The following is a 14,457-nucleotide window of genomic DNA, read 5'->3' as shown; positions in this document are numbered from 1 at the left end:
TTAGGAGTTAAAATTAATAATAATAACATCAACCCCTGACCTAAACTACTTGTGTTATCTGTAAATCTCAGACACTGTATGAAAAAACCATTGTAAAACTTTTTGTTCTGTTAGCTGATGCATGTAATCCCCAGTCACGTGTTTCCCACGCTTGCTCGATTTATCACGACCCTTTCACGTAGACCCCTTAAAGTTGTAAGCCTTTAAAAAGGCCAAGAATTTCTTTTTTGGAGAGCTCTTAAGATGCGAGTCTGCCGATGCTCCTGGCTGAATAAAAAACCTCTTCCTTCTTTAATCTGGTGTCTGAGGAGTTTTGTCTGCGGCTCGTCCTGCTACAGTACATGCATCTGCAGTACCAGCCACTCAGGAGGCTGAGGCCGGAGGATCTACCTGAGCCCGTGAGGTCGAGGCTGCAGTGAGCCATCATCACAGCACTGCATTCCAGCCTGGGTGATGGAGTGAGAGGAAGGAAGGAAGGAAGGAAGGAAGGAAGGAAGGAAGGAAGGAAGGAAGGAAGGAAGGAAAGGAGGGAGGGAAGGAGGGAGGGGGGAAGGGAGGGAGGAAGGGGGAAGGGAGGGAGGGAGGGAGACATTTACATCAGTTGACTTTGAGTAAAGCAGATGACCTTCATACTGTGGGTGGGCCTCGTCTAGTTGGTTGAAGGACTAAGAGGGAAAGACTGAGGTCCCCTATGGAGGAAGGAACTCTGCCTCCTGATGACCCTCAGACTCGAGATGGCAACAGCAGCTCTCCCTGGGTCTCCAGCCTGCCCTGCAGATTTCAGACTTGCCAGCCTCCAACAATCACATGAGCCAGTTCTTTACAATAAATCAGCTTCTCTCTTTCTCCCTCTATCTATCTATACACACACACACTAACTGTAGAGAGAAATGGGATCGGAAGGATACATCTTGCTGCTGGAAGGGGAGATTCTGGCCTTGGCTATAGGCTCCCCTGAACCCAACAGGGTGGGGACCACATGCACCCCCCAGAGCCTCCTCACTCTCTTCCCGGTGAGAGTCGTCCTCCCAGCTCCTGGCAGGCAGATCGGGACACACCGTGGAGCTCCACAAGTGCCTGTTGATTGAACAAAAGGCCTGAGCTTCCCCCACTGTGCTCTGCTACCCTTGACACTGGCGTGACAGCAGAGACTCCTGTAGGGCTGGCCAAGGGGCTGGACACTGGCACCCTCGTTCACTGCCACAGGAGGAAGCTCCAGGCAGCAAGGGCCAAGGCCAGGTCAGGTGGAGCCCACTCTCTCTCTATCCCTCTCTGTCTCTGTCTTATTTTGCCTTGTCTCTACATCCAAGCCCCAAATTGCATCTCTTGTTTTTTGCTATAGGCTTCAAAAATGTACACAATTTATAAAAAGTTTCAAAAATGTACACAATTTACAACTTACGAGATAATTAAAGTAAGAAATCCAAGTACTTCCCATTTAAAAAGTCCAAATCTCTAAAGCAAGGGCTCTGGCCAGAACCAAGAAGGGTGTCCTGGGGTCAAGAAGGCCCTGGGGCCACGGGGCTCTGCTGGGTAGAGGCGCCAAGCCGCAGCCCCAGGGAGGTTGAGGGGCCTGTTCTGAGTCTGTCCTCCTCCTCAGAAGCGGATTCCTGGATCACCAGGAGGAAAGGTGACCCAGATTCCTTTCTTGTCCCCAAGGCCAGTGAGCTCTGCCACAGGCTGTCTCAAACGTCCAGTGTCAAGGGGACAGGGAGAAAGGGGACAGCGTCAAGAGGGACGCAAGAAAGAGTTTGTCGGCAGGAGTTGGAAAGGCCTCCCACCTGGGAACTCTCTCCGCAGGGTAAAGGCGCCCCCAAAGCAAACACTGGCTGATCAGCCAGCAATCTCCCTTTGTGTGCGCCCGCCTGGCTGCTGGTGGGTGCTGTTCCGGGTCACCCTCCCAGCCCCTCCTGTTGCTCGAGGCTGTCCCAGTGCTTCAGGCCTTCATCCTGCACGGACCCTCAGGACTCAAGGACCCCTGCCTCCTGCCTCCCAGGCCTCCCGCCTGCTGGCCCTTGTGCTCAGACACACGGTAAATGCAAATGCCCATGAGCTCTCCCCTTAGCATCTGGGCAGCTGACTACACAGACACTGTGCCTCAGTTGAAAGGGAAACAGGGTTAGAAGCCAGACGAAGGCGTCCAAGCCAGGGCTGCCGGCTTCGTGACCTGTCTGCAATTCACCAACACCGAGGATCATCAGCACCACCGGGAACCTGCCCCGCCTGGGCGACGGATTCTCAGTCATCAGGAGAGACGCCCTGCCCTGCACCCCCTGCTGGGAGGGGAGGTCCTTCCCCAAGGAGCTGCCACTGGACCTCTGGAGGACCCCCACACTCCACCCTCAGAACCGCCCAACACCACCTGCTGTCTTTCAGGGACATCAGGGGCTGGGCCTGAACTCCGGATAGGGCTGAAGTCCCCGTGCCCTCACACCCCTGGTCGCCTTTGGAACCGCGTCTCCCAGAGGCCCTCTCAACCACAGCCACTCGCCCTGTGCAGGGCCTCGCATAGGGGAGGGGGATGCCCTGGGGCTTTTCTCCGCCTTGGGAGAGCAGTGAAGCCTCAGTGCCGAGAACTTGGGCATAGACAAAGCAGAGTGGAGTGCGGGCCAGAGCTCACCCCACAAACACAGCGGCTCCAACGTGACATTGAACGTCTGGTCTGGCGGTGACGGACATGATCCACAACCAAAGCAATGGGTCCTGGCCCGGGTTTTCCAGGCAGCCCCTGAATTCTCCCAACCCCTGCCCCGCCCTCGATTTGTTTCTTGGTTGTTAAAGATACTTTAAGCCTTTAAGAAATAAATGATGCCAAGAACAGGATTGGGATGCTTTGACTTTCTTCCCTCATTCCCTTCAGACTAATTTTCTTTTCATTTCTAAAATCACAGATTGATGACACCAACCACAAAACCAAACAGCAAAACTGGACTCCCCAAAGTCAACACCCCTCTGACTCACAGGGTCCTCCTTCCACACCACCCAGGGGTCCCACAGCTTCCAGAGCAGCCCTGAGATGGAGTTAGGGTTCTGCTCCAGGCGGAGATTAGAGAAGGAGGAGACTGAGACAGGGGCACTCTCGCTTCTACGTTGAGGCACAGAAGGGGCCGGGGCCACCTGCACTGAGGGAAGCACTGACCCCGTCCACACTCACAACCGTGGGAAGAGAAACTGGGGATGGAACCCCAGGGCACCACGTGGGACGGTCGCAGCAAGACGGCTTCATCCAGAAGGATCCTAAAATCTCACGCTCCCTTCACAGCCCCTGACAAGGCGCTGCAGACCCTGGGAGGATGGTACATGGGTCCCGGTGTCCTGTGCAGGGACACCCTGGCTCACTCACTCCCCTAGACAGAGGCCGGCTTGTTCTGGGGGAGCCTGGGAGAGGTTGGTTCAGGCAGAGGTCTTGCTCCTCCTCAGGCAGCAAGGCAGGGGGATACTCAGCCACCACTGGTCAGCACTGAGCTTCATCTCCATCTGTCCGTGCCCCGAGTAGCCTCCCTTGGCTTGGCTGGGGAGAGAGGGCCAGGGCTTGTCTGTGCTATCAACCTCAAGCCCCCACTATAGATGAGAAGCCCCCAGTCCTTTGCAGCACTGGATACAGGCGCTGCCACTCACTTCCTGGGGCAGCAAAAAGTGCACATGAAGCACTTTGGGTTCTTACAGCTCTTCCATTCGACACAATCTGGCTGAAGGGTCTGTGGAGCCCAGGGGGCTGACCCCGCCCCCCTACCTGCCGTCTGCATGTACTAGAACTCCAGGTAAGAATTCACATAAATCCAGGAGCCTGCTACTGCACAGAGGCTTCCTGGAAGCCCCTGGAGCCAACGGCCCCTCAGAACAGCACAATCGGCACTGTGCATGTGTGGTGTGTGCATGTGTACATGTGAGTGGTGTGTAACTGTGCATGTGTGTGGTGCATGCATGCGTACGTGTGAGTGGCGTGTGTGTGCATGTGTGTGGTGTATGCATGTGTACATGTGAGTGGTATGTAATTGTGTACATGTGTGTGGTGTGTGCATGTGTACATGTGTGAGTAGTGTGTTACTGTGTGTATTGTGTGGTGTATGTATGTGTACATGTGAGTGGTGTGTAATTGTGTACATGTGTGTGGTGTGTGCATGTGTACATGTGTGAGTAGTGTGTTACTGTGTGTATTGTGTGGTGTATGTATGTGTACATGTGAGTGGTGTGTAACTGTGTGCATGTGTGTGGTGCAGTGTGTGTACACGTGTGAGTGGTGTGTGTGTGCATGTGTGGTACATGCATATTTACATGTGTGAGTGGTGTGTGTGTGCATGTGTGTGTGCATGTGTAAATGTGTGAGTGGCAATTGTGTGCATGTGTGTGGTGTGTGCATGTGTACAAGTGTGAGTGGTGTGTAACTGTGCACATGTGTGGTGTGTGCATGTGTAAATGTGTGAGTGGTGTGTAATTGTGTGCATGTGTGTGGTGTGTGCATATGTACATGTGTGAGTGGTGTGTAATTGTACCTGTGTGGTGTATGCATGTGTATGAGTGTGAGTGGTGTGTAACTGTGCACATGTGTGGTGTGTGCATGTGTACATGTGAGAGTGATCTGTAAATATTTGTGTACATTATGGATGTGTGTGGTGCGCCCGCCCCCTTGACCTCCGGCAGATGCGGCCCCTGGGCATTTCTGCAAGTGAGGCCTGAGCGATGCTTACTTCTGATCACACAGAGGCCAAAGAACTGGGTGTCTCTGATGCTCACCGCGTTGCACACTTGCTGGAAAAGCTCCCGGCCAGTGGCCTTCACCTGCAAAAGAGGTGGGGAGGGGCTCAGGGAGGGGCTGGCACCTGTCCCCAGGGAGGCCACCTGAGCAAACGAGGCCCAGTAGGGCACCAGGGGGACCACCCAGTCAGGCACTCCCTGCAGCTAACAGGTCTGGGTCCCTCACTCTCTCCCAAAGCTGAAGGCTAAACACCAGCCACATGCCCATCAGAGCACCTGTGAGTGCAGGGGAGTGAGGGTGGAGGGGGTGGGGTGCTCTGGACGGTGGATCAGGGCTGTCCCCTCCATCACTGTCTGTCCCTGGTGTGAGGATTTCCCGAGATCAGTCAGGGACACATGATGCAGCGTCACCTCCAGGGCCGCCCTCTGGGCTCTGTCCTCGCACAGCACAAATGAATGCTTGGTCTGCCATGAGCGTGAGCATAGGTGTCTCTCATCATCCATCGCCCAATTGATGCGAGTGATCCCAACAGTGTTCCTACAGCTGAGCCTCCCACAGCAGCCTCTAAACACCCAGCGTCTGGTGCGTGTCCCTGTTTCCGGTGTCCCGTGTCCACATTTCCGGTGCCCGGTGTCCACATTTCCGGCGTCCTGTGTCCACATTTCTGGTGTCTGGTGTCCACATTTCCGGCGTCCTGTGTCCACATTTCCGGTGTCTGGTGTCCACATTTCCGGCGTCCTGTGTCCACATTTCTGGTGTCCCGCACGTGACGCTACTTCACACCTGTTCGGCCCCGGCATGGACGGGACTGGCGGGCATCCCCTGCAGAGCTCTCCCTGAGTCCTGTCTGTTGCAGCTCTGGGGCGCGTCTGTGGCCACTGGGCAGGAGAGGCAGCGTTCTCGGGCGGAATTGCAGCGCGCCAAACCTGTGACCGATGGTGCCGGCCAGTAGCTGTGCGCTTTGCTCTCAGACTCTCCCGAGGACCCTTACTTGGGGCTCCAGGAGGAAATCTCACAGCAGGGCACAGCTAGGGCAGCTGGATCTGCAGGCGGCCATTTCGCGGTTCTTCATTTGTACCGTCTCAAGTCAAATGCGGTATCCAGCTTACTCATCCTGAGTTAATCCTGAGTTACTGTAAGACTGGCTTCCTTATTGATATGGTTTGGCTGTGTCCCTACCCAGATCTCATCTTGAATTGTAGTTCCCATAATCTGCCCGTGCTGTGGGAGTGACCTGGTGGGAGGTTATTGAACCATGGGGGCGGTTTCCCCCATCCAGTTCCGATAGCTAGTGAGTTCTCATTAGATCTGATGGTTTTATAAGGCGATTTCCCCTTCGCTGGGCACTCATTCTCTCTCCTGCCACCCTGTGAAGAGGTGCCTTCTGCCATGACTGTAAGTTTCCTGAGGCCTCCCCAGCCATGTGGAAGTGTGAGTCAATTAAACTTCTTTCCTTTATAAATTACCAAGTCTTGGGTATGTCTTTATTAGCAGCATGAGAACAGACTAATATGATTATTGTCTGCTTAAGCGTGGTGAAGGGCAGGTCCCACAATGGCAGTAACATAGATCCTCAGTGACGGTCTTCCCAGCCCATCCCTTTCTAATAACTGGGCTTGACGCATATTTGGTTGAATACAGGGTTCCTGTCTAACTGCAGACACAGGTGTGCACACACTCCGATAGAGGGTTCCCTGTCTAACTACAGATACACATGAGTACACACCCTGATAGAGGGTTCCTGTCCAGCTGTAGACATGGATGCATGCACACCCCAACAGAGGGTTCCTCTCTTACTGCAGACACAGATGCACACATACCCCAATAGAGGGTTCCTGTCCAACTGCAGACACAGAGGTGTGCATACCCTGATAGGAAGTGGGCTCAGTGGTTGCCAACTTGCCGGGCCCAGCAGGGGCCACAGGAGTTGCAGAGGCACTTCAGGGGGCTCCATCAAAAACAGACGAGCATGATTCACCCAGGGGGTTCACTGTGTTCTGGCTGCACGATCCCTCAGTTAAAATCTTACTGTGAAATTCAATGCAAGAAACATAACAGTTCCAGCTTTTATGGGGCAGGGGGCCAAAGCCACAGCATCTTCCCTGCAACAGGTCCTCTTATGACCCCTCCCCCAAGCCTGAGGCACCACTGGGGCCCCCAGGAAACTACGGGACACCCCCCATTAGCTCAACTCCAGCTTCCCATTGCCGGGTGGGGACACAGAGTCTTGGGGGAGATTTTGCCACAAACATAGATATGGGCATTTACTTAAACACAGAACTCTATCTCCAGGCAGACAAGAGATTCCCAGGGGAATCTTGAACCAAGATATTACTAGCAAGTCATATTTCATTCCAGGTAGCGTTGATAAATTAGCTACGCAGAAAGTCATTGTTCTTTAACAAACCACTCTCATTTTAATTGCACATTTTCATTATCCACATTAATCATTAAAATGAAAGTACTCTCTCAACTCCTGTCCCCACAAACTCAACTGAAACAGGTAGACAAAATGGGGGAAAAGGAAAGAGAGAAGCAGAGAGACAGTGACATCTGAACACAAGACAGGAGCTACCCCTTGGAAACTAGCTTCCTGGTGCTCTTCCCTCAGCGCTCCCAGGAAAGATGTGCTGAACCATAAACTTATTTTTCACAGCAACGTCTATCAGTGATGTTTCCTTCACAGGCCCAGTAAAAGGGCTGACCATCCAACACCTCACAGGTACCTGGCGTAAGCAGAGTGAGGCGGTCCAGGGATTTCTCAGTACACAGGCTGTGTCCTAAGGCTCTGCTCACCCCATACCCCTGCTTACCGCCATGGCTCTGCTCACCCCCACAACCCTGCTCACCCCCACGGCCCTGCTCACCCCCATGGCTCTGTTCACCCCCACAGCCACCCAGGGCCCTGCTCACCCCCACGGTCAGCCGCAGCTGCTCCTGGCTGGGCAGCAGCACGAGGACATCCCTGTGTTCTGAGGCCATTACGTCCATTCCCAGGGTCGGCTCCTGCCGGTTGCATGCAGGCCTCTCAGGACTGGGCTCCATCCATCGCGCCCCTGAAGGAGGGAACGTGTCAGGGTTTGTCTGGGTGGGGTCTATGCCCCACCCTCTCGGGGGCACCGCCATGCTGACGTTACTGGGCCCTCCCCGGCCATGGGTCACAGGTGGGTGCTCAGCACCTCCCAGATCACAGTTGTGCCTTCTGGGACCTGCCCTTGCCGAGCTTCTCACTGGGAAGGGAACTGAGAGGGAAGGCTGGGCTGGGAATGCAGCGTGGCCAAGCCAGGGCAAGGGTCAGAGCTGCAAATAGCTGGGTGTGTGGAGGGCGCCTGGAATGCAAATAAGCAACCTCAGGGCACTGGCCACGCAGCGCTCCCGTGCAGGGCAGCTCAGCACCCAGCCTCGCAGTGTGGACCTCGTGAGACCCAGGTTGGGGGAGACAGAACCCAACTCCCCCAGCTGACAACCCCTAGCTCCTCGGAGTGCCTGCTCCTTCTTCTATAATGTGGAGGGGGTCATGCAAATCCCACAGATACCAGAGCCAGGGCTGCTGGGGATGATGGAACAGCAGCAGGGGAGGAGGAGGGCGGGAGGAAGGCAGCCTGGGCGGGCACCCTGCCCCACACACCTCCTGTGGCATCTGCTACTGAGCTTAGGAAACAACACAGTGGCCATCCCTGGACAGGTTCTGCCAGGAGGGAACCTGGCTCCCTTTAGGGGCTGGAAACTGAGGACACTTCGTTCCGTGCCTAGGGCCAGCAAATCCCCCCCTGCCTGTAGCGACTGGAAGGCCAGGAAGGGGGTCCTGGCTCGGGTGGACAGCAGACGGGGGCATCAGCACGAGGGGTGGGGACATCTCCCGCAGGGCCTGGAGCCCTGGCTGCAGCTCAGCGGAGATAAGCAATGCCTTCGAGTTCTTTGGCATAGTGTTAAGGAGGGGAAGGGACCCCAGGAGCCTGCCTGGCCCTGGGAGCACCCAGACCTTTGGGCGCTGCAGGTCAGGAGACGCAGTTCCCACTGGGCCTGGGTTGCGGAATTCTGTCCTCAGCCATGCGCTCCTTCGGTTTCCTGTCATGGAGTCTGGAATGCTCTAGGACCTTCTTCTAGTAAGGGGTCTGGACCTCCAGAGGGGCAGTTGTTCATCTCAGGAAATTCGAACTCCAGCCGCCTTAAGGCCTGGCCCGGTGGGTTTAGATTTAGGAGGCTCAGGTCTCACCTTCCCCGGCCCCTGGAATGACGCTGGCTCCCTCCCTCCCTCCGCTCAGATCTGGGCCCTTCCCAGACCCTCGAGGCCACACACTCACACCCAAGACAGCAGCGGTGGTCTCTTTTCTCTCCACAGCAAGCGTAGAGCTGCTGACTATGGAAGATGTGGGGACCCCTTTAGCCGAGAGCATAGAAATTTTTTAAAATGGCAGAAAAACAGCCCCAGAGAGCAGAGGCTGGCTTCTCATGGCCCTGGCACTGGCTCTGGTGCCTGAGCAGCTCGTCCCTGTGCCGGGCGCCCTCAGCCTCTGCTCGGAGTCACAGTGCTGGTGTATCAGGAAGGGTGGCAGCAGCTGCACCTCTCAGGGATGCCTAGGCACAGGACAGTGGCAGAGGGCAGGCAGGGGCTGGGCGTTGGGGGACAGCAGAACACCACTGCCACACACAGCACAGAGGGGACAACAGGAAGTGCACCCGTGCGCCATAGCTCAACCCATTCCACCATGTGGGCGTGAGTGTGAGACACGTGGGTGCTGTGTGAGGGTGTGCCTGTGTAGATGTGAGTGGGTACATGCCTGCGCACGTATGTTCACATGCAGCCTTAATGTCCGGGAATGCTAGGGCTGCCCACTCCTCCTCCACATCCTCCTCTGCACAATCAGCCACACCGACTAATCCTTTTCTGCACGTCACAGAACAAGGCGAGGCCCTTTACCGACTCGGTTGTGGTGGCCGCAACACCCAGTCCGTGGATGAGGTGTCTGGCTGGGCTCAGAGGCCGAGCTGCTCAGTGAGTGGCCAGCCGGGGTCTCGCTCCATGCTCAGCCTCCACCCCCACCATCTAGCCTATACTCTGCCCTCTCCCTTCGGCTACCCGACCCTGCCTGGTTGAAATCCAAAAAGAAACCCAGTGTCTGCTGGAAGGAGCCCAGGGCTGCCCGCTGGGTCCCCGGGAGGTCCCTGCTGCCCGTCAGCACCGTGAGGGCTTCTCACCAGGCTCAGTAACACTCTTGCTGTCCTTGCACGTTTTCCCGGAAAAGAATGTTGGCCAGATGCAGCACATTTTGCTCCTTGGTAAGTAGGGAAACTGAGGCACACAGCAGCGAAGTGACTTGTTCAGGTCCCCAGGCTCCAAGATTCCTGAGACCTGCCGCAAAGCTCCTCCCTGAATCTACCGACCCCTCTTCAGAAGTCGTCTCAGAAGAGAGATCATTCTTATGAGTGAACCATGCAAGCCCATCTTCTGGGACGACGGAGGCTGGTATTTGGGAGATGCGCCACCTGACTTTTGCTGTACTGCCCAAGTGGATGGCGCAGGGCCTGGGTTGGGGTGCGCAGCGGGGTGCAGGGCCTGGGGCGAGGTGGGCAGGGTGCTCCCCACTCCAGTTCTTCCCCAGGCACTGCAGGGTCCAGGTAGGGTGGCTGGCGAGTGTCCCAGGCAGCCACGGGAACCGAGGAATCCAAGCCTGGCCCAGGGCAGATGCTCTGGGCAGCCCCTCACCTGTGGCGAGTTTACGTGTGGAGCGCAGGAGGTGCTTGCCAGAAAGGAAGGAAAAGGGCAGCTGGAGACAGCCCTGTGGACACTGCGGGGCCGTATTTATTCACCACCAGCTCAGACCTCATAAGGTCCATGAACACCGTCAGCGCAGTAAACGGTGGGAGGGTGCAGGACCCAAGCCCATCACCCGTCTCAGTGGTGCCAGCTTCTTGGTCCTCTGAACTGACCTTTGGCTGTTGAGAAAGGTCAGTGACGCACTGCAGGGCGTCTCTGCTGTCTCAGACGGGATGGGTGCTGGAAAGGCCATGACCTGCCTTGTGTATCTGAGCAGCGTGGAGGGTGATGCATTCCCGCAGGGGAGGCAGCGGTGCCGGCGGGAACCGCCCCGATCGAACTTCAAAAAGTGATTCAGAGAAAGGAGCTGCTGTGAACCAAGTGCCATGAAATCAGAACGATCTCCATCAACTTGAATGAGAAGTTAAGTCAACGAATTAAGCCCAACGGGAAAGATGACTGAGAAGCCCGCCTGTTAGGACACTCCACGGGAGGAGGGTGCGAAGGGCAGCTGTGCACTCCTCATCAGGTGGCCGGGCACAGAGCAGACTCAAAAGGTCCCTCTGCCCCTCGGGAGACAGGGTGGCCTGTCCCAGGGAATGGGGCCGGCAGGGCGGGGCCCCAGCCTTCAGGTGTGGACAGCCTCCTTGGCAAACACACACCGATCTGGGGTCTGGAAGGTGCCACGTTCATCCTGTCCCTGGCCAGGGAAGACAGCAGAGCCGGAGGGCAGAGGATGGCTTATTGATGGCTTCTTTCCTTCTCTTTTTGGTGAGATGGGGAGGCGATCTCTCCCTTTCCAGCCTTTAACGTAAGTCAATTTACTTGTTACGAAGTCTCATCTCATTTAAGGCTTCCTAAATGACGGTCTCCCACACCTGGTCCCTCTTCTGAAGCCTCACTGTGGGCCTGGGGACAGAGGGTACCCCGAGTTCTGCGGGTTCTAACCGAGGAAGAATGGCCTGCAGCTTCTAGTAACCCCCACGGCCCCCCAGGTGCAAGTTGTGGGGTGTCTTCTTGGGAGAAGACTAGAGACGGCAGGTGGGGTGAAGGAGAACCCCGTTTTCAGGGGTCTGCCTCTTCCCATTGGAAACAGTTCGCCCCTGGGAGCTCATCAGCTTCTAGGGATTAGATGGACGCGTGAGGCATCACGAGGGCACGAAACCCATGCTTTGGTTAGAAAGGAAAATGGATTGGGAGCCGCCACCAGGGCCACTGCGGGTGGGAAAGGTAAGTTATTTCTCAGCGCCGTGCGTATTGGGTTATGATGTACAGTGTATGTGTGTGTCTTGAGTTAAACACATTAACTGCTGAATTTAAAAAGCCTTAGAAAGCCAACAATTACAGAATACCTCTGACACACTGCCCTTGCCATCTCTTAGAGGAGAACAAATCCCACAAAGAAGGGGGCTGGACTGCAGGGGTTTGGGGTGCCCCTGGACCGAGAAGAAAACCTCAGAGGTGTGGTCCCGTGGGGGAGGTCCATTGAGCTTGTTCCCAAGACTGTCTCTTCCCATGGGCCCTGCTCCCAAAGGCAGGCGTGCAGGACCCGGCTCCCTTCGTGAGAGCGCCCGCAGCCCCGCTGGCTCAAACTCACTTGCCCTTTGGAATGACAACGGTGCGGAATTTCGTAGGGAAAAAGCCCTCTTGTCCCTTCTGTGTTATCCTCCCAAGACCAAGACCGACTCTGAGATCAGGACATAGCAGGTGTCCCATGGTCGAGAGATGTCACCTCCCACCTCATTCCTCCTTGTCACAGGGACAGAGCAGGGCCTGCCCCACACGGGGGTGGTGACTAAACAGCCAGAGCTGGCAGCAGAAAAGGTTGAGGGGCTGCAGCAGCAGAGCAGGCTGTTGGGGGAGGGTGGGACCCACTCCAGGTCCCGTGGACACGGGTGTCACTCCTTCCCGTGCTCCTGTCTGTGCCAAGCGGGCACATTCCCACAAAGGACTGGCAGGTCCCCCCACCAACACTGAGCTCCACAGTCCCTAGCTTCCGGTTACAAGGAATATTTGGGGCAGTTGGGTGGCTCTGAGTAGAGTCCCTGAGCCAGGCAGTCATTAACGGCAGACCAGGATGCAGGGGTGACCTGGATCCTAGAGAACTAGAAAGGCCCCAGCCTGAGGGCCTGTGGGGAGCCAGGCCTTTCTCACCTGACGCACCGTGTGGAAGCTGCAGGAACTGACTCCACCAGGCCAAGGGGGCCGCACAGGCCCTCACCTTCTAGAAAGCGGCAGCAGCCTGGCTCAGGATGGCCACTACTCCGGCCTCCCTCCACATGGCCGCCTGGAGGGAGGGAGACCTTGTGGCGGGGACATCGGAGGAGCCCTCTCAAAGGCTTGGGACAGCCGTGGGGGGGCCTCTGGGTGCTTCAGCCCCTGGGAATGTGCCCCTCTTGCCATTTCTATGAATGGCCACCCACAGCCACACACCCGGCCATGGATCCCCAGGACGGGCCACTGGGCTCCAAGGGGTGTGCAGAGGAGGTCAGTCACTTTCAATGAAGACACAACCTCCATAAGAACAAACGGACCAAGGAGGCCCAGACAGAAGGGCGTGGCCACCAGCATGGCCACCGTGAGAACTGTAGGGGGATCCGCAACCACCTCCCAGGTGTCCCTGCTCCAAAGCCTTCCATGGCTCCCTATCGCCCAGCCACAGCATCCAAAGCCGTCCATGGCCCCCTATCACCCAGCCGCAGCATCCAAAGCCTTCCATGGCTCCCTATCACCCAGCCGCAGCATCCAAAGCCTTCCATGGCTCCCTATCGCCCAGCCACAGCATCCAAAGCCTTCCATGGCTCCCTATCGCCCAGCCACAGCATCCAAAGCCTTCCATGGCCCCCTATCACCCAGCCACAGTATCCAAAGCTTCCATGGCCCCCTATCGCCCAGCCACAGTATCCAAAGCCTTCCATGGCCCCCTATCGCCCAGCCACAGCATCCAAAGCCGTCCATGGCTCCCTATCACCCAGCCACAGCATCCAAAGCCGTCCATGGCCCCCTATCACCCAGCCGCAGCATCCAAAGCCGTCCATGGCTCTCTATCGCCCAGCCGCAGCATTCAAAGCCTTCCATGGCTCCCTATCACCCAGCCACAGCATCCAAAGCCTTCCATGGCCCTCTATCACCCAGCCGCAGCATCCAAAGCCGTCTATGGCTCCCTATTGCCCAGCCGCAGCATCCAAAGCCTTCCATGGCTCCCTATCGCCCAGCCACAGCATCCAAAGCCTTCCATGGCCCTCTATCACCCAGCCGCAGCATCCAAAGCCGTCCATGGCTCCCTATCGCCCAGCCGCAGCATCCAAAGCCGTCCATGGCTCCCTATCGCCCAGCCACAGCATCCAAAGCCTTCCATGGCTCCCTATCGCCCAGCCACAGCATCCAAAGCCCGTGTGGTCCCCCACACGCCGCAGAGCCATAGGATTAGGGCAGACCTTCTGGAATGTTGTGCTGGGTGCTAATGGTGAATCACTTCAAAATTCAAAGTTTGGCTAAAAAGTACAAAGAGTAGAACATAGAAGTCACACACATTAAACAGAAAGGCCCCACACCTCCCTGTCATGAGGGCTCCGTGGGATGCTGCCTGCCTTCCGGCCCTCGAGCCACCCCATCCCCCGCAGGGACACCAGCCACGTCCCCAGCGTGGACACCCACATCTTCATTGTGGACATCCACACCCCCAGCATGGATGCCGCCATGTTCCCAGTGTGGGCATGGGACACTGGCTGTGCCTGATCATGCATCCCTTGGGCCCTCCTCTGTCACCCCCTCAGCATCCCCACACTGCTGTCCTTGTGGAACAAGCTGGGCTTCTCCCTTTCTCCCCACACTGGAATGCATGATGTTCCACACTGGATGGCACGAAGTTCCATGGAAACTGTGGGGGCTGGGGGGAAGCCCATGTGACTCCATTCTGCCCTGGCCTGTGCCCTTGGGCACCTGTGAGCCAGCATCTTTGCACTTTGCCCAGAGTGGGCAGCACTCCTCCTCCTCCTCGAGG

At 56.6% G+C, this 14,457-nt stretch overlaps 1 protein-coding gene across 1 annotated transcript in view; it reads right to left on the bottom strand.

The window, feature by feature from the left end:
• The window catches only part of FRMD1 (FERM domain containing 1), a 52,445-nt gene that overhangs the window by 22,726 nt on the left and 15,262 nt on the right, over positions 1–14,457 (bottom strand). The window contains 2 exon segments of the mRNA XM_073022255.1: positions 4,689–4,779; positions 7,610–7,752. Coding sequence (XP_072878356.1) covers positions 4,689–4,779; positions 7,610–7,741 — 223 coding nt within the window. The 5' untranslated portion in view covers positions 7,742–7,752.

Source organism: Chlorocebus sabaeus, chromosome 13, assembly GCF_047675955.1.
Source record: "Chlorocebus sabaeus isolate Y175 chromosome 13, mChlSab1.0.hap1, whole genome shotgun sequence".
In the NCBI taxonomy this organism is placed as follows: domain Eukaryota; kingdom Metazoa; phylum Chordata; class Mammalia; order Primates; family Cercopithecidae; genus Chlorocebus; species Chlorocebus sabaeus.
The sequence above is the reverse complement of the archived record's forward strand: the minus strand, read 5'-3'. Positions and strand labels throughout refer to the sequence as shown.